The 20,640-nt window shown below is 41.7% G+C and overlaps 1 protein-coding gene across 2 annotated transcripts in view; it reads right to left on the minus strand.

Annotated features, from left to right (window-relative positions):
- LOC133840959 (mucin-2) overlaps positions 1-20,640 on the minus strand; it is a 126,432-nt gene that overhangs the window by 16,834 nt on the left and 88,958 nt on the right. For both annotated transcript variants that reach the window (XM_062273182.1, XM_062273181.1), the window contains exons 4-5: positions 20,420-20,597; positions 17,891-20,363 (exon numbers count right to left, since the gene is read on the minus strand). In XM_062273182.1, coding sequence (XP_062129166.1) covers positions 17,891-20,354 — 2,464 coding nt within the window. In that variant the 5' untranslated portion in view covers positions 20,355-20,363; positions 20,420-20,597. The remainder of the gene's footprint in view (positions 1-17,890; positions 20,364-20,419; positions 20,598-20,640) is intronic.

A 20,640-nucleotide genomic window follows, 5' to 3' on the forward strand; every position in this document is an offset into this window, starting at 1 on the left:
TACGTAACGTTGGCCAGCAGCGCTGCAGCGGCAGGAACGAGGGCAACTTTTCCAGTTTCGTGTTCATTTACAATTTGTGCAGGGCAAAACAATTAAAGTGCTCTAAACGCTACACATGTTGTTGTCGACCCACACCTTTAACTATCTGCTGCCTGCTATCTCTATGCGTTTTTCTCTCTCCCACTTTTGCTGCTGCTGCTGTTAACAATTGAGTTAACAATTGTGTATTTTAATTGTTGCTGTTGCGATGTTGATGATGGTTCTCACTAGCAAACACCTGAGTGCAGTTGCTATTTATTAAATTCTTTGGTAGTAAATAAATATCGTTTAATTAATTTCACAACTTGCAAACTTTCATCCACTTTTATCCAGCTCTCTGTTGGTCTTTTATGGCTTTTCGGTTGTCGAATTTGCCTCCCCTTTGTTGTTCTTGTTGTTGCTAATACGATTATTGGCCAATTGTACAATAGTTTGCACTACAGTTTCCACTGCAATGTTTATTAAATAACATTTGCTGATGCTGCCTTTAAAATGACCCCTCGACCCTCCTTCTCATACCACAAATTTTCGGCAATTAGATGGGAAATAATAGAAAGAAGAAGACTCTCCACACAAAAATTGCACCAATTTTTGTGTGTGTGTGTGCTTTCTTCTTAAATTGCCAGCAATTATTTAATGGCCCTCTAATAGCTAACATCCGAGTGGGGGCTCATAATAGCAACGGCAGACATTAACCTGGTAATAACAAAAGCAACTGGACACAGTAAACGAAGAGAATGAGGGGAAGAGTTGGGGGAACGAACTGAAGAACATGCTTGATAGCCAAGTGTACAAATAAAAGCACACAAATTATTACAAAAACCGCCCATGGGCTATGTTTCCTCCTCCTCCTCCTCCTCCTCCAGCGGCAAGCGAACTCTAATTGCCAAGTGCCATAAAAATGCGACGCTCATTCCGCTCATTGTGTGTGTGTGTGTCTTGACTTTGCTTTATGTATCTTTGACTGGGAGACGCTGCGCTGCGTTGTGTCTCTGTTTATATTTTTTAATTTCTGGAAGCAACAATAACGCGTCGAAAAAGCATAAATTCACGTCAATTAATAAGGAATTGTTGCAAAAGCGAAACAAAATTGTGGCGTGCGATTAACACACGTGTGTGTGTGTGTGTGTGTGTATGTGTGTGTGCCAGCGATTGTCCCTGACAAGGACACAAAACAGGCAAGCAGGCAGGCACACGGTTGTGTATTGTTGTATTGGATGGAACTGGAGACCGTGAGAGAGCATTGCGTACTTTGCCTTAATTGTGCACTAAAGAGCGCGCTCTACGACGACGACGACGACCAAGTGGCTGGAACCGGGAGTCGAGAGGACGACGCAGCTAAATTACGATGCATTTAATTGCTCGGATTTGGGCGCACAGATTTATGTCTGTGGCACTAAGTGGCCTGCTTAAGGCTTAAATGGCCGACGACGTGAGCGCCAACCCACGCGCGCACTAAAAGTGAAAGCCGTCGCCGCGCGATATGAGGCATGTGTGTGGCACCCGCATCTGTGTGTGTGTGTGCGTGTGTGTGGCAAGCGAGGCCAAGGCACCTGCCTTATTCGTATTGCCTGCCTTGTGATGTACGTGCTCCGCCACAATCACACAGCGAGCGAGTGAAACTTGACCAAAACCTCTGCTTAACCCACTCGCATTGAAGTGAACTAGAAATTCGCTGGCGAAAAATTTAAAGGGCAGGCGAGGGTTAAAAAAAGTAAGAAAGGTACAGTCGAGTGTGGTCGACTGTGAGATACCGGCTACCGGCTAAAATATACCAAATTAATCTACCGTAAAGTACTGAAATTGCACCAAAGACTATATTTGGTATATTGGTAAAGTACTTTAAATTTTAAGTATACAAATATACATTTTATATATTCAACAAAATACCAAAATATACCAAATATTTGGCATATTGGTAAATTCAAAATATACCAGAGGGTGTTAAATATACCAGATTGCCCATACAAACGTATTATTTTTGTTATTTATTTATTTATAAAATTCAAAATAATACAAAATAAATATTAATGCTAATTATGGCAGCGAGCACTAGAAACAAGGCCATCATCTAGTATTTTCCTAAATAGCTTCAACAATTTTAATCCGATGGCAACCAAATTCTCTGGAATCATTAAGACTATAACTTAGTTAGTATTGCATTAAAAATTGGCTCTAGTATCAAAAATAACGCTTGTAATTCTGACTGATTCAAACTGACTTCATCTACAATATTCGCGAAAAAGAATCATGTCTCTATCTTTTATAGTCTCTGAGATCTAGGTGTTCATACAGATGTACATTGTACATACAGACAGACGGACATGTTTATCAAGATTTTATAAACTTTATAGAGAGATGCCTCCTTCTTCCTTCTACATACATTTCCTGAAGGCACAAACTTATAATACCCTTCTACACTATGGCTAGCGGGTATATGTAAAAAGGTGAGACTAGAGAGTGTCGCACTGGATTTTAATTGGACAACGCACACACACACACACACACACACACACAGACATGCAGCAACATAATTTTAATTTAATAATTTCCCCGTGTGCATGAAAGTCCTGGTCGCTCTGCTCTGCTCTGCTCATATTACATATGCAGGACGGAAAATCAGTTTAGGAATGTAAATTGATTTTGTGGTAATATGCAATTTGTGTGCCACAGCTAACTATGCTGGCTCGGCTGGCTCTGTTGGCTCTGCTGGTCCGCCCGCTTGGCAAATGGTGCGTATGCGTAATGCTTGGGTCAGCATTTTAATGCGCAAACTTTAAGACACGACATTGGGACAGCAGCAAATTTAAACGAGCTCAGCGCAGAAAAAAAAAGAAAAATCAAAGAAATTATTTCAACTACAGAAGACATTTTTGAAGAAGGACACAGCGGGGAAGTGGAGGAGAAGAAGAAAGAGGCTGGTCCGTAAAAACTTGCTAAAAATAAACAGAAATTACCAGGCCGCAAGTAAATAAAAATGTTGAAGCAGAAAAGCTGCTCAAAGGCAGCAAAGTGAAGTGCGCTGTGTGGTGCGAGGTGGTTTGCTCTTCGGCTGTTGTGTGTGTTGTGATAGTGGTGCGGGTGAGGAGGTAGAGGTGTGGGGAAGGGACAGCGGGGTGTGCGTAGTGCGTGGCGAGGCACGCACAGCAAGCAGAAATGCTGAGGCTTGGGTCGCCTTGTCGCTTTGCGCATGAGAAATTTTTGCTTTTTAAATTCTTTAAGTAATGCAAATTAAATTTAAATAGCAAATAGGCAAGAGGCAAACAAAACAACGGTAACGGCAATAGCTACAGCGACGGCAAATTAAATGCCCAAGTGGTGGTCCATGTCTTCCCCACCGCGCCGCCGCCGCTGCTGCTGCTGCAAGGATGCCAAGGACAAAGGCAGCTGAAAACGTTCAAGAAACAAATTTCAAAGACAAATAAGCGCCGAAAACAGCAGCAATTAATTTGCGCCGCGTGTGTGTGTGTATCTGTGTGTGTGTGGGTGTGTTTGCTTGCAGAACTTTGAGGAGCAAAACAACAGCAACAACATCAACAACAACAAGAATTTGGTCGGGTCTTTTAGTGGAGACAATTGTTGGCGCTGCGTAACGTGGAAAGTTGTAAGCTTTGGACAGAGGCACCGCAGCCAACTTTTGGCCGTCAACGCTGCGAGAATTGAGCTAGCTGGGAAACTGCATGGTTAACTGTAAAACGCCAACAGATACGAGGCAACTAACATACAAAAGCAAGATACAGCGACAAGCAACTTGAGCTCAACAACTCGAAGTTGCTTGTTCGTCTAGGCTAGAGGGGAGGTGCCGTGTGTCTTCTTCCTTCGTTAGTTGTTGCCATTTCCCCCAGAAAAATTTTCACACATTTTCCCCCCCAACGTACATGCGGTTTAAATTCAAATTTGTTAGCAACAAACAGACAATTAATTTCGCATATAGCAAAGGACGCGCCAAAGTCGCTTCTTGTATTTTGTGCCTTGCGAATCTGCCTCCTTCCCATTCTCCTCGTCTGCTGCCTTTAGGCAACACAATGGGCGACTAAGTGCCGTGGCAGGACACAGTCGCTGCTGGGTTTGCTTTGGTGGAGCCAAACATAAGTAGGCTACATGCGAGCTTATTTTTTTGGGGGGTGTTCTGGAGCTGTCTCAAGGACTCGACTCGACTCGACTCGACGCGGCGTATTGGCGTGCAAATTTCTTTTTAGCATTTGAATTTTAAATGTTATTACTTTGTTGCAAATTGATCAGTGCCTAACATCAGAGAGTAACCCGCCAGCCAGCTGCTAATTTATTCATTGCGCATAATTGTTTGTTAAAAGGCGACGATGATCATGACAATGAAGAAGATTATAGCTTTATGCTTTAAGAGGGCATCTTTAAGAATCGCCGCAATGCTAATGCTATTATTATGCACAGAAAGAAAAAACGTGGTTGAGTCAAGAAAAAAATTTTGAATCAAGATTATATGATGTCAAAGTGGAAGAAAATTTTGGGATGAAGTAAAGGAAGGGAAGTCCAACATTTTAAGAAACAAGACCTAATTTCTTATACATGAGATTTTTTTGATTTTTAAAGTAGATTCTTTAATATTAAAACGATGATTGAAAAACAAAATCTTGTTTCAAGATTTTTTGAACCTAAAACTCTTGATTTCAGATTTTGTATAAAGATCGAAAAGTTTTTAAATTAAGACTTATAATTTTCTTGTTAATCTAGAATAAAGCATTCCTTTAGCAAGATTTAAGTCTTAAAATAAGATGTGTTTAATGTTAAAAATCAAATTTAGCATATAATTTTTCATTTAAGATTTTATTAACCTAAGAGTTGTAATTCGAGATTTAATTTTATAAGATCGAAAATATCTTTAATTCAGATTTCTACTTTTTAATCTAGACTTTTTTCTCTTTGTGTACTGATGATGGATTTGCTTCAAGGTCCTCGAACAGTTTCTCAATTAATCTTCAATGTTTGCACGCAAACTCCACGGCGTTTGCATAATTATTGGCAGGCAGCAGTTGGGAACAGCTCCAGCTGCTGCCAAAACAGTTGGTGTCCGAAAGATTGTCTGTCTATCTCCGCTGTCTGTGCTGTCCCGAGGTCATTTGGTGCGTAGAGTTGATTTCCATTAGCAAGTACATAACTTAAAGCCAAGTGCTCAAGGAACCAAGAGCTGCTTACTATGCTCCATATTCTGTGTGCTCTGGATATGCTCGTGAACTCGCATAACTATGGCAATTGGGACAGATTCTGCTTCTGCTTCTGCTTGTGCTGCTGCTGCGCGTTAAATTTCAGTGCAAACAAACCTAAGGACATGTCAAGCGCAGCACGCGTATACAAACAAAAACAGGAAACCAACACACACACACAAAGAAGAGGAGAGAAAGAGGGAGAGAGAGAGAGACAGAACTCGACAAACGTTTATGTGTGTTGGAGGTGTTGGAGCCATAGACAAAGATTAAATGACGCTCATCATTCATATGCCAGCGACATGGCGTAAGGAAACGCGCTGCAGGTCCTGTAATGTAGTGCCATAATCCTTGGCGCAATTTTTGTGGAGCAATATGTCGTAATATCCGCTGCCTGTTTTTATTTGCGCCGCATACATTTCTATGACCTGCTCACATACAGAGAGAGAGAAAGATATACAGACGGCAGACAGCAGGACATATGAGTCCTGTGACAGTACGCACTTTGGGCCCAGTGAAAAGTACTAAACGTGGCTATGATTTAACGCTTTATTATTTTTGCCTGGGCAAAACGAAAGCAGGTTGAACTGCTTGAGCACGGTCTTTGTCGTTGTCCTTGCTTTCGATGGCTTGACGTGACCGTTTTCATTGTTGGGCCTGGCCCAAGCCTGTAGCCACTTCATCAATTATTCTTAAGCATAAAATATTTGTCACTTTTAGTAAATTTATTGTGACAAGCCGCACCACACCTATTCACACCTCAGCGAAGAAGAACTCTCTGTGTGTGTGAGTGTGTGTGTGTGTTTTGTGCTGAGCCGCATTTATAAACGACTCTGCATATGAATCACGTGCGTAATGGCAAACAAGTCCTTTTCGGCCTGCGACTTCCTCTCTTTTTGCCTTTGCCTTTTACCTTTGTCATGCTTCAAGTGGACAGCATTTTGTTTTTACTCCTCGTATTTCTAGTTTGTTGCCACTTCCGCGACACGTTCTCTGCCACACACACACACACTCATTCTCGCATTTAGATTGCTGCGAATTTGTTGCTTTATTTATGTCCCGTTTGAGTTACAGTTTTTTTGCGCGACCCATGCTGCGTATACGTAATACAAAAGTCACCACCGCAGCCGGCAGCCGGCAGCGCATTGAATTAAGAGTGGAAGTTGGTGTCAAGTGCTGGGCTGGCAGAGCGGAAGCTTTCAGGCACTTCGTCAACTCTGCAACTATTTTGTGGCAGGCCACAAAAAGATGCCGCGCCCACAAATCGGATAAGGCACACGGTGCGCGATTATAAAATACTATTTCTTGCACAAAAAGATGGAAAAACGCTGAAACTGACTCGTTGAAGTTGCCGACATGTTGCTTTCCAATTTTCATCATCATCATCATCAGCATATCAGCGACGAGCGGGGTCAAAGGGCAGGCAGCAACAAAAACCCATTTAATACCAGGCTAAATGGGCGCAATGTAAACTGTTGACATTTCAACCTCGTCTGCATGACACTACACTGCACTATACTGCACTGGACGGGGGGGGCGTGGCACTGCGTCATACAATGGCAGGACACGATTTTGCACGTGCTGCCGCTGCCAGTTGAGTGAAGTGCACTCGCCTCTAAACAGCAATGTTGCGAGCTCGCTCGCCGTGTGTTTGTTAAACACCTACACAAATGGCCGCCAGTGCCGCCCCCTCTATCTCCCTCTCTCTCTAGCCCCTCCCAGCATCAGCTTCAGCTTGACAAATATTTTTGAGGCGCATGTATGAAGCCAAGCGAAGCACCAGGAAGGGTAAACTAAATGAAATGCCAGCACATGAGCATTGCTATGTGTGGGAGGGAGAGTAGTAGAATGAGTTGGGCAACAATGCTGCTTGCAACATAAGCAGACAAACGAAAAGCATGAAGAGTGAAAGGAGTGAGGGGAGCTGGTAACATGGCCGCAATCACGTGCCAACATGCAGGTGAAATGCAAATAATTTTTTGTTTTCCCCTGTAACGTTGGCATTTTTTTTTTGCTGTTGTGCTCTGTGTTTTTTCTAGTTTCTGTTTTCTGCTTCGTCTCATCGTTGGCTGTTGTTAGTTTGAAGGGGGTAGCAAAAAAATATCTAAACATGAGACAAGCGACACACAAAAAAAAAATGGGCGAAATACCCGACAAGTCGACGAAAAAAATGAGAAAACCAAATTAAAATACTTTCTTCCAAAAAATATGAACACACGAATATGAGATGCTCTGCGAAAGAGTATGTGGATTATCTTACGTCATTTGTGCAAAGAGAAGTAAAAAAGTTACCATGGAGTGTGTCGACTACTAGCTATTTTTACCATATTTAAATTCCAAAAAAATACTGAAAAATACCAACGAGTATATTTGATATATTATTACGTTCAAAACATACTACTTCCAGTTTTCCTCAACTCCTAAATAAAAATTTTACGTGTCATTGCAATGCATTGGAGGAATATTGGCATACAAAAAAATACTAAAATATACCAATGATTATATTTGGTATGCAAGATATACGAGCTTAACAAACAATACACTAAAACCCTTCCTTCGATTTTTTCCAGTTATAAAGAATGGTTCTTGTTTTTACTATAAAAAAAACAATATTTACATTTTTGATGGATTGCTTAACGATAATTTTAAGTTTTTTTTAAGCCGAAACGATAATTTTAAGTTTTTTTAATCCTAAAAACTCTAAAGCTTTCCATTATGAATTCTGAGCTAACATTAATAAAATGCTGTTAGATGATTTTTTGTGTCATATCGATATCATAAACCAAATAATGAAAATGCAGCGTACAATTTCTTTTATGCTCTAATAAGACTTTTTCGCATATTAAAAGCTTACACTAACATTTAAAAAAAGTACTCAATTGTTATCCCAAAAACTATATACAAATCACAAAATGCCAAGCAAATTGCATTCTATTTTCTCTGCTTTGGCACAAAGAAATAAATAATATTCAAATGTTGATGAACTTGAATGCAAATTGCAAAAGGAAATGAAAATGAAAAAAAGGAATTCTGCATTTATTTTATTTGCTGCTGCTCGTTTGGGTAGTAAATATGTAAATTCATAAATATTCTGGCTGTCAGTTTTGTTTAGATCATATCATCAGATGCCGGCTTATCCATTTAATTAGTTTTAAAGCTATCACAAATTTGCATACAAGTTATCTATGGGGAGAGCCTATAAACCCAAAAAGTGCAGCAAGGAAGTGCCATTGTCTCTTGGCTGCATATTTGTAAAATGAATTTTCTTCAATGTTTGCCTATATGCTGTTTGGAGGCAACGTCGTCGTCAGACACGCCCACTTGTTTTTCCAGCTGCGTGAGTGTGTGTGTCTGTGTGTAACGGGGCTTAAAGTGAAGTGTGGCAGTAGTACTATAGTACATAGCTCTGCTCTGCTTCTTCTCGTTGTTGTTGTTGTTTTTTAAAAAGTCAGTGAGCCATCCGTGGCATATATTGTGCCATACAGGACAAGCGCGCACTCGTGGAACTAGTTGCATTTTTATAAACGCAGTGGCAACACACACACATTTTTTCCGCTCTTTTTATTTTGCAGAAGAGTGCAACCACAGTAACCCCAACCCTCAACCCCCAATCCCAACTCGAACCCTCGGAATCCTGCCGCCCATTTACACTCAGCGCTCGCATGCTGCGTGTCTGCTGCTGTAATATTTACTGACGGCATTGCCAACCAACCTCCCTCCATTCTCTCCCCTCCTCACCACTTTTCAGGTCCCCCTCTTAGCGAGCCAGCCGCAGCTCCCGCCGGAGTGCTGTCAAGTGCACTTGTCGACGTCATGGCTATTTTGCGCGGCATAAAAACCAAAAACGAAATCATGTCAAAACTGATTTTTTGTTTGGCAATGCAGTCCCTTTTCACTCCCCTCCCTTTCGCTCTCCCACTCCGTTGACTGAGCCGATTTACTAAATATTTACGTTACCACCGCGCAACTGCCACGTTTCTGCTGCCGCGTCGCTGATTTTCATTTATTTGCTGCGGCTCCTGCGGAATTTCAATATTAGTTGCAAAAGATATGCGAGCAACAGTTATCGTATTTTATACGCTCGACTCTCGTTTATTGCTTGTACATAATGTGACTAAAGGGAAAACTAAGAGGCTAAAGGGAATCGAGGGGGGCGTGACACTAACGTGGCTTGCACGTAACATTTCAAAGTGCAGTTAATTGATTTTTCAGCACAATGCGCCAACAATTGACGGCGACGTGGAGCACTTTTTGCAGCTCCCCTCGCAACTCCCGACTCCCGACTCTCAAACAAAAATTTGACGTGCCGTTGCTGGGAAATTGACAGGCGCGTCAGGCGTCCCGCTTTTTTTGGTGAGCAACAACAACAGCTAACAAAAAGTAAAGTAAAGTAAAATAAATTTAACACTCGTCTTTATTTTTTAAATTTTTTCCCCCATTTTTGTATTTTTGCCGGCTGGTAAATGCCATAAATTGCACGATTTTCGTCTTGTTGTCAGTTTTTATAATACCCTGGATAGATTGTAGTCGAAAAAGGTATATTAATGGAAGAGAGAAAGCGTTGTAAATATTTGCATTCTTACTTTCTTATTTTTGTCTATATTACTGTATATTTTATACAATATTTTAATATTGTATGCAGTTATCTATATTATTTGGTATAGTTGCCTATATTTTAGATTTTTTCTAAATGATTTATATACGTTTTTAAAAATATGTTCTTTCAATCAAAAAATAAAAAAGAATATTTAAAAGTGTGCCACAATTCAACAGTATTTTTTTGAATGAAGCAAAATTTCTGTTGTATATAAACTTTATGTTCATTTAGGGTATTATACTCTATATTTTCTTTCGTCTTATCCCTTTTCTTTTATTTAACAAATATTTTTCATCTGAATTCCCACAATCTTAGTTTTCTTAAAAATTTTCCTTAAATTTTCAAGATTTTTTTTCTTTTCTATTATTCTTTCTTGCTTAAATTGTTGTTGAATTTATTTCAAATTTTATTTGTTTTTTTGTTTTTTTGTTTTGAAAATGTTTTTCATTTAAGTTTGAATTTCGATTATTTAAAATTTTCTTAAATTGTTTTTCAAACTTTGGTTAAATTTTAAAATATTTAGTGGGTACTCTGCGTATACTTAATATATTTTTTGCCATTCATACTGCTGAAACCATTGCAATAATTTAATTATCCTCTGTTACGTCTGCAATTCACAGCTATTTTACTTGCCATTAAAATGTTAATCCTGAAAAAACACAGGATAATTGCCTGTCAAACACGACTGTGAACTGTCGTTGTCTTTTGAAGCCTGTCACCTTGTTTTATAAGAAGTTTGCGGTGCAAAAATCTGAATAAATATTTGATTATTCGTATTTGTCGAGTTGCACATTTGGTCGACATGTTGCCAACATGAATTTACGTGTTGCAAGTGCGTCGCCAACAGCAGATGCCGCACAAACGTGTTAATGACATTTCTGACGCTTAGGCTGCAGACTGAGTGACTGACTGCAGGATGAACAGAAAGACTGCATGACTGACTGACTGACTGAGTGTTACGCACACTCATATAGTTGTCAGTTGCTGCCTTGATTGACTCACTGGCTGAGTGACGAGCACAGCTTGCAATGCACAACTGCACAATGCCACGACAAAGTCTTTTTTGTAGCTGGACAATTTCCAAAAAAGAAATTGTCATTACTTCAGCAGTCGGATTGATTGATGGCCCTGACAAGCGACAACTCAACAATACAACTTCTAGACTGCACATTTGAAGTTCCCACAACAAAAGCATAAATTGCATTTGCTTTACAGCAGTCAATAGAAATTGCTTAAATTAAACTCAAGAAAAGAAGAAGAAAAACTTTTGCATCATCGATTCTCAATTCAGGTAAGTTCAGCTGCACATTCAAGAAGTTTGCAATTGATGAGCAACTTTCTCATATGCCAGTCGCCAGGTCACTTCCGGTGACCTCAGACACAGCAAACAGCAAAAAAACCCTCCAAACACGTCCACAGATGCTGCTGCTGGCCAATCAAAACCGTAAAAACCACAAAAATAGCAGATGAAAACATACTACATATAAAACAAAAAAAGAGAGAAAAATATGCAAGCATTTTATACACACTTCGTTCTCTATGTCTGGCCAATGGATTTTATAATTTCCACTCAAGTTGCAGTTGCTGTGGCGGTCAGTTGCCTCTCTGGGATGCTGCTGGGCTGCTGAGCTGAAGGCAACACACAAGATGAACATGTTCGTCCACTCACGTGGCGCATGCTTTGATTTCTTTCGATACGTTTCATTACAACAATCGTGCCCAGCTTATGCCTGTCCTTTTCCCTTCGTAGTTCACAGTAGTTACAACTCTGTCTTTCTCTGTTTTTCTTGCTCTCTCTCTTTCTAGCTGTCTGTGTCTTTCGTTCTGCACTTTGGTTTTCATTTATTACATGTGGCATTAGACACAATCGTTGTTGTTGGTTTGGTCAACGAAAAACTGGCTGTGTGCACACTGATTGATTGACTTATTGATTGATTGACTAACTTATTGACTGCTTAAGGGATTGTCAATCAAGGTAAAGTATCAAACATAAGAACGAATAAATGTAATGCACTAAAAAGACAATCGAATAGTTGAACTGATGCATGAATAATGTGACTTTTTTTATAGGGTATTTGATAGTTGAGCTTTTAAGCCTCTCACTTTCAAAGAAGTTGCATACGACGTTGTGGTTTTTTGATTTGCTGGCATTCAGCTACATCTACTACTACTGCCTGCAATCGATGGGATGTGTCGTAAAATTCTCAAGAGATGCAACAGCAAATTTCATTTTGCCTCGACGACAAAACAAAAGCCAACAGCAGCAGCAGCAGCAGCTACAGCAGCAACAATAACAAGCACAACCACAATAGGAAGAGTGTATAAAAAATTTTATGGCAATCAGAAAATTGCAACCTAGCCTAGGGTTTTTCTACGTAGACAGCTTTTATTATTATGCCAAATATTTTTGGAAGCAAAAGCTATGTCCAGGTGGGCAGCTGAGCTGAGAAATGCAAAAGGCAGTTGGGAGCCACATTGATAGATTTTTACTTGCAGCAGTTGCACTTGACATGCACTGTGCGAAATTGACAGTGACATTCTATATTTTAACTGAAGAAAGAGAAAGCAAGAGAAAGAGAGAGAGAGAGAGAGGGAAGTGCTGGCTGCTGCATCCTTAATGTCTGTGCATCTGTCTTGTTCCATTTTGGCTTGCTGCAGAGCCAAACTGTGGCTGACTTTGTGGCTGCTTCTTGCTGTCTTGCAGCACTCTTTGTGCTGAGGAAATTTAATTTATTTTGCAACTAAATCGATGGCCGAGACAGAGACAGAGACAGCACATAGAAATCGACAACAGTTGCCCCAAATGAGCGTATCCTTTGTGTGTGGTGCAAACTTTGGCTTAGAATATACATTTCAGCCACAAGCTATTATAAAAGCATTGCATGGGGCATCGCTTCGTAGTGAAAGTTGTTGCACCACCTGCTGAATTAGTTTTCATTTGCATGTCTCGAGTGCCGTCCCACTGCAGCTACTGCTGCTGCTTCATGCTTCTCCACTCCAGCAGTTCGTCTAATTGCAGGCCATTTTTGCATATGTTTTTCATAACTCAACTTGACTTGAGTACGTTCATACATATATGTACACTGCTATTTCAAAGTTCACAGTTGCATAGTTGGTGCTTGACTTGAGTTAAGCAACAATTTAAAGGCATAAAAGAACAATAAAGAAATGTAGCTTTTGTGTCTGGCAGAAATCGATTCTTAAATGAAGATTTGTGAAATGTCAATTTCGGAATGCATATTTTTGAATATGAATGAGAGTGAGAGTGAGAGTGAAATGAATGAATGTTTGATAAAGCAATAAGACATGTCACGACACGCTGTAATGCAAAAATGCGCATCCCAGACATTTGTATGCATTAGTCTCTCAAAACGAACATTTTATGGCATTAAGCTGCAGCTGCAGTTGCCTCTTCCATTTAGTGGGAGAAGGCAATGGCAATGGCAAATGGCTTTAACACAAATATGCATGTCGGCAGAGGCAAATTCTTGCATAGAATTGCACTTAAATGCAGAAAATGGCACAAACATAAAAGTGCAGCACGCAGAGAGAGTGAGTAAAGGGATAAGCCAAAAGAGAGAGAGAAAGAGAAAGGGAGGAAAGAGAAAAGCTGGAGAAAACCTAGAAATTGTGGCCAGCTTGAGTGCAGTGGCGGATGTAGGGAGCTGTAGCAACAGGAGCTGAGAGCTCAGAGCGCTTACGGAGCAATCCAAAGTACGTCATGAAAATCAGGAAACAGGATATATTAAGTTTGAGGAATGGGAACTGGGCACACAAACACATACATATGCAAATGTTGTCGCAGCAATTGGACAACTAGCCCGAAAGCCAGCAGCAACACAAGCAACACGAGCAACACAAGCAACAGCAGCAGCGCAGTCGTAAAAACTGGCCCTTGGCCTGTCGCCTGCGACAGTTTTTATTGCAGCACATAAAACAGGAGCCGCAGCAGCAGCAACAGCAACAATGCCAACAACAAGGACATGACAAAGTTTTCCATGCGCCTGTTTTCCCTACCATTTTTCTTGTTCCCATTCCCATTCCCGTTCCCATTCTCGGTTCTCAGTTGTTGTTCTCTGTTTCTGTGTGTTTTTTTTTTCAATTGGCAACCACATTTTCTATTAGTGTAAATATGCAAAGTACATGAAGACATGAGGCTCCACTTCCGTTATGAGCGTAAGCGAGAAATAACCATAAAAATGTTGAATGCTGAATGTAAAATGCAAAGTGTAACTTTGTTGTCTGTATGTGTATGAGAATGAGAAGAAAGGGGCTTTTGGTGTTACTGCATTGGGCCAGGAAGCGAGCATGGGAATTTACTTCTACTTCTACTTCTACTGCTGCTGCTGCTGCTGTTGGCATTTTAAATTACATTTGTGGGTCATATTTAAAATCTTTTCATTTCATTTCGTGCGCGCGCGTTTTCTTTATTTTTCATTTACACTTCATTTGACTGAGCTCAAGTTGAAATTTAAAGCGAATGCCATTAAACGGAATAAAACGATGACTGAAACGACGTTGCCCAGCACAAAAAACCATTTGACAACAGACAAGAAAAATTAGCAGCATCATTTGCATCCAGCATCCATTGCTCCGGCTTGGATCGATAGATGCCAAAAAGCAAAAAAGAGAATTTTCAATAATTAAATAACAGAAGTAAGCTAACATTTCAATTTGATATTGGCAACTTTCAGTGGGAGAGATGCAAAAAGGAATTTTACGAATGAGTTTTTATTAGAAAATTCAAGTCACAAAGAGAACAAAATCGAGCAAAACAACTTGAAATGATTCCATCTTATTCAATTATGAAATAAATTCGAAAGAGAAGTGCTCTCTTAATCAGCTGAGAAAATGCAATACAAATTGGCTATCAATTGTGTTCCTAATTCAACTGCAAACTTGCAACTTAAACACATTGTTAACCAATTTGATTTTTCCTCATTTGTTTCCACAACTAGTTTCATTTATTTTTTTTATTTTTTTGCTTTGTCTGTTACTAACAAGCGTATTGATTAAAAATGTTTGCGTTTAAAAAGCATTTTTGGTGCTGCCAAAAAATGCTTTGTTAGTTGACTTTCAAATGCAATGCGAATTAATTAATTTAATTTGAAATTGAAAAGCGTGCAAAATATGCAGTAAATATTGCTATATAAAATCAATGGAATCACGCAAATGTAACGAATGTAATCAGAGAGTCAAAAGAGAGAGGAAACGTATATAACTTTTTTTGTTGACCATTTCTACAATTTCAATTTGCAGGCTTATTCAAATGAGCTGCGGCAACGGGTGGCAGGGGCAGAGAACTCTTGCCACAACATTTCTGCTTATCAAAGACAAATATGAAATATTAATAATGCTCTGTGCACTCAAAGCGAACCGAATGGTGGAACCTAGGGGAGCACATTAAATATGATGGCGATGTCGTTGTCGTTGATGTCGTTGTTGCTGGCAAATTCGTGGCACAGAAAAATGCAAATTTCGCTGGCAAACTGGCTATGCTCTGCGACTCTATCACTTTAATGCCTTTCACTCTGATTTTGATGCCGCTGCCGCTGCTGTTGCTGCTGCGACCCACGGCAAATGCAACACGTGCGCTATAAATCACCTTGAGCGACCGAGAGGCTAGGTTAGTTTAATGTTAGACAGAGCTTTTCCTCACTGAATTGAGGAATGGGAATGGGAATGGGAAAGGTGAACGAGTGGGTAAGTTCACTTTAGTTGGTTTCGGGGGCGTGCGTGCGAACACGCAAACTTTGCTTAAAAGTGCTTGAAGGCAAGCACCAGCGCAAGCCAGCCATTTCAAAAATCAAATCAAAAATAGTTTTCCGAAAAAGTTTTTGCAAGTGCTTAACTCTTGGCCAAGGCGCAGAATGCGCTGCGACGCGACAAACAGTGCAACAAATTGCAAACTGAAGGAGCAACTTTTGTAATTGTCTAACATAGACACACGTGGGTGCTGCAGCAAAACAACCGTGGGCTATCCTATCACAGCATAGAATACCATAGAATGCCTTCTCTTGGTGGCGTGGCATGTTGCGCCCGGTAATAGGCAGTCATAATGATCATCGTGGCCAACAGGAAGTGTGTGTGTGATGGCAAAGACTTTGCCAAGTGCGTTGGCATTGTCGTGGCAGCAGCATGACTCGCATAGCTATGGCATTAGATTTATTCTCTCAGCATATTTGTGGCCTTTAATCGGCAGTAAAGTAAAGTAAACTTCAAGTTATTATACCAGCCACAAGTAGGGTAGAAGTTCTCAGTGTCAACAGCTTAAAACATATAACCATCTCCGTATGTATAAATATATTGATATACCAAATATTGTCTTTGGTATATTGTGGTACTTTTTCGGTTTATTACTTAGTATATATTTCAAATAATAACGCACTGTTCGTCTATTATAATATATCGATATACCAAATATAGTCTTCGGTATTTTTCAGTATATTTTAGGTATATGATTTTGGTATATTATTACACTTTTTATTTTTATTGTCCGTCTATCAGTATTAAAAGCCTTTGATATTTTTCAGTATATATTCGGTATATTAATTTGGTACATCTTAAAAATAATACCACACTGTTTTGCTTCTATTTAAAATAAGTAGCGGGTATCTCGCAGTCAACACAACTCGACAGTAGCTTTCTTGTTTTTTCCTTTTTTTTGTGTAGCTATCTCAAAATTTAATTGAATGAAAACTTTTTGTGTCGTCTGTTAATTTGCTTTGAATGAAGTCGAACATGAGTTGTCCGCCCTTTTAAGCGGCATGCCACGCCTACTCCCAGCACACACACACACATTCTACAGACATGCAGAGTTCCAAGTCGTTGCTGCTGGTTTGCCATTTGTGGGTGCAAATGTCAAGTTGACTTTGCCTTCGACTGCTGTTTGCCACGCAGCTACGTGGCAGTCACTGTAACAGTGTGTGTGTATGTGTGTGTGTGTGTGAACAACTGGTCTGGCCCCGCGCATGATTATAGTGTTAACCCTTGTGAACTTGCAGCAGGTATGCCAATGTCAGCGACAGTTCCCAACATCAGCTCCACATTCAAATGTCGCCATTTCAATTGCCCCATTTCGTCCTCTCTTTCCTCCTTTTCACGCTCTCTTTCTTTGGTGTATGTATGTGTGTGTGAGTGTATTTTGAACTGTTTGCACAACTATTCCATAGTTGCTAGAATATTTGTATAATGCATGAAGTGGCGGCAACTTTGCGTATACGTAATGTGGCACAGTCAACTGTAGACGTTACTTGGTTGCTGCTGCTGCCATTGCTGCTGATGAGCAATTAACAAACAATTGCAGCGTTTTTAGTCAAAAATCAACAGAGAATTTGTGTGTGAATGTGTAAGAGTAGAGAACGTATAGAGAGAGAGAGTGCAGACGATGACAAAAGAATGAAAAAAACCAAGTGCGATATAGAGTCTATTAGCTACAAGATGTTGGAAAAGTGGTAATCGAGACTTGTGTTTGAAACTTTCTTATAGAAAATTGCTAATAATTGGTATTGTATTTTGGAATTAAACTGGTTTGTGGATCGACATAGGTAAAAGATACAAATTTTGTGTAATAATATGCTTAAAGCATTTAAGTTAGCTTATAATAATTTTATTTGGTTTCTGTGTTACCCCGATTAAATTCCAATATTTTTTATAATTTCGTTACAGTTTTTGTTTCTAAAATTTGTTTCAAAAAATTCGTTTAAATTGTTGCAATTTACACTTTACGGATTAAATCTAATTTATTGTGGTTAATTTTCATGTAATATATTTTAAATAATTTAATGCAACCAATTTTGTTTCAAATTTCCTTTTTTTAATTTCAACCTATCCTAGTCAATATACCCTTGTGTAGTGTAGTCAAAAAAACTGCTAACATAGCATTTCTTTTTAGAGGCAAATCGCGCGAATTTTTGCTCATAATTAAAAGCTAACAAAAGGCAAAGTTGCCGCGTCGCATAGCGCGAAAGAGAAAGAGAGCGTTAACTGTGTAACTAGTGGCAAGGGCAAGGGCAATGCGATTGGGTGGCGAAGGGGACAGAGTAGAGCGAGTAGAATTGGTAGTTGTACTTACCCGCTGTTAAAGCGTTGACAACATTTGCACTGACATGCGGTAATGTTGCTGCTGCTGTGGCTGTTGCTGCAGTTACTTCTGCTGTGGATGCTCCGGCAGCTGTTGCTGCTGTTGACCCAGCATGACTCATAGTCGACGACGACAATAATAATTTGGAACTCGACGAAATTTCGTTGACTTGGCCAGCAGTAACAGCAGGCGAGTTGCTGCTGTTGCTGTTGCTGCAACTATTGTCAAATATTTGATGTACAGGCGACGGCAGCACATCTTCATAATGCAAACTATCTGGCGTAATATGCGTGGCCAGCGATGTTGTTCCCGTTGTTGTTGTCTGTGTTGTTGTTGGCTCAGCGGAAGCTGTAAAGTTCTGCTCATCATCAACGTCAGATCCCAATGCTGACAATGTTGGTTGCTGCCGTTGCTGTTGTGCTGTCTCCTGCTGTGCTGCTGTTGCTGCTGCTGCAGCATTACGCTTGCGATTGTAGTACTCATAGTTTGCTGCTGCTGCTGGCATCGTTGTCTCATCAGTCGAGCCACCAACAACAAGCAGCACATTATTCTCGCTGTCATCAGTTGTCGCCGTGGCTGCTGCTGCTGCTGCATCCGCAGTCGTCGCTGTTGCTGTCGCTGTCGTGGTCATGGCTATGATTTTATCCTCAACCATAAATTGCACTTTTTTACGCGCACTCGCCGAAGTTGGCGTTGGCGTTGCCGTTGTTGGTGTCGGTATATAGAACTGTGACTTGCCCGAGGGCGTCGTCGCCGCCGTCGTCGTCATCGTTGTCATTGTCGTGGCGACGGCGGGCGAGCTGTCAGCTGGCGTCAGAATGCACGCAGGCAATGCGGACGCAGGCAGCTCCAGCGTGGTTGGACGCTTCAGTATGGACTTGATGCCAGGCGGCGTGGGCGGCACTGTGAGCACAGTGTACGATGCATCGTCGTTGGCATTGCAATCGGCTGCTTCGGTTGCTGCAGCCACAGCTGCAGCTGCAACCACTGTGGTTGGTGTTGGCGTTTCCAAGCTCAGCGGCTCTTCCACTTTCTTATTGCGTGGCGGACGCTTGGGATTGCTGATTGCAGTTGCTGCTGCTGGAGCTGCTGGAGCAGGCGATTGCGGCGACGTTGACTTCTTCTTGTCGCTGGCCACGCTGGCAATGATTATGCGTTCGTAGCTGTCGCTGGAATCCGGAGAATCGTTTTGCTTGTCGCCCAGACTAATGCGTTGTCCAGCGATTGCAGTCACATTGTTGGTGTGGAATTTTCTATTGCGTGGTTGCAACGGTTGTTGCTGTTGTGGTCGTTGCTCCTGTTCGTCCTCGTGGAGCTGCGCGTCGGCCACATCGAAGTCATCGTGGTGTGGCAAACTCTTCTTCTTGCCGCTTTCGACTGAGATCAGATCGTAGGGATTCACGTTGCAGCGCAGTATGGAACGCCGATTGCTGTTGCCGCTGCTGTTGCTGCTCTTGCTGGAAGCAACCAGTCCGCTGCTCTGCAGCAACGACTCGTTATCCTCCATTAGCCAACAGTCAGCGGGATCTGGAGGCGCCACCGGCGACGTGGGCGTCGTCTTGCAACTCACTCGCGTGCTGCTTGGCAATGCTGCGCGTGTTCTTGTGCGTCCACGTTGCATGCTTGTGGCAGCAGCAGCAGCAGCTGTGGCCGCTGTGGCAGTTGCGTTCTCGCGACTACGTGACTTGCCGTCCTTGGAGCAGCTGGCCGATGATGACTCAACGCTTGGCTCCGGCGACAGCAGACGCGTGCGTCGCATCAGGTCATAGGGATCCTTCTGGGGATCCAGTATCGTGGGACGTGACTTCTTCGATGTGCTCACCACACGCATCGTGGCCGCCATCGTGGGGCGTCGCGCTTGTGCCGCAGCCGCAGGCAGCCGCACGGTGCCACCGCCACTGATGGTGGCGAGTGGCAGGCGAGAGCCTTTGCATTTCTTGCACACGCTCGCCTTCTTAACGTCACGTTTGGTGCCGTTCAGATACTCGGCACACGAACAGATCACAACTGCCAGCGCTGTGGCCGTGGCAGGTTCGCCGCCGCCATCTGTGGCAAAGATGGCCGCTGCATGCGGATGATGGCCATAGCCATAGGAGGGACGCGCGGGTATGCCACGCACAGTGCCATAGATCCATGGCTCGGCGTACTTCATGGAGCGCGACAACGCGCTGGGCAGAAATTCGTAGCCAGGCGGCGGAGCGGCAGGTGGCGGTGGCAACTGATATGCCAAGTGTTGCAGATGGTGTGCATGATGCTGCTGCTGGTGATGATGATGTAGTTGTTGTTGGTGATGTTGCTGCTGCTGTTGCTGTTGCAGGTGCAGAGCCTGCTGCAGCTGTTGCATCTGCAGAGTCTGCATGCCACCGACTGTGGCTAAAGAAGCCGAGTTGTTGCTGCTGTTGTCGCTGCTAATTTTGAGCCGCTGACTCCAAGTCTTTTTTGATTTATCATACATCGGCGTGTGCTAAAAAAGATTAAAAATTAAAATAGTTCACAGTTCATGGCAGAACTCTCACATACCTTTCAGTAGTGGTTGCTGATGTTGTTGCTTCTGTGTTGCTTGTTGCTGTTGCGCTCATAATCCCCAATTTGAATTAAAGGCTTTGATGTAGTTTTCTATAGCATCGCACGGTAAGTTCCTGTTCCGGCTCAGCTCCTTTGTTGCCGCCTGCTCATCAACTGTTGCTGCTGGTGCCGTCTGCAACAAAAAATGTGACAGAAAATTATTAAAGCGCCAACGT

This window comes from Drosophila sulfurigaster, chromosome 3 (genome assembly GCF_023558435.1).
Source record: "Drosophila sulfurigaster albostrigata strain 15112-1811.04 chromosome 3, ASM2355843v2, whole genome shotgun sequence".
Lineage (NCBI taxonomy): Eukaryota > Metazoa > Arthropoda > Insecta > Diptera > Drosophilidae > Drosophila > Drosophila sulfurigaster.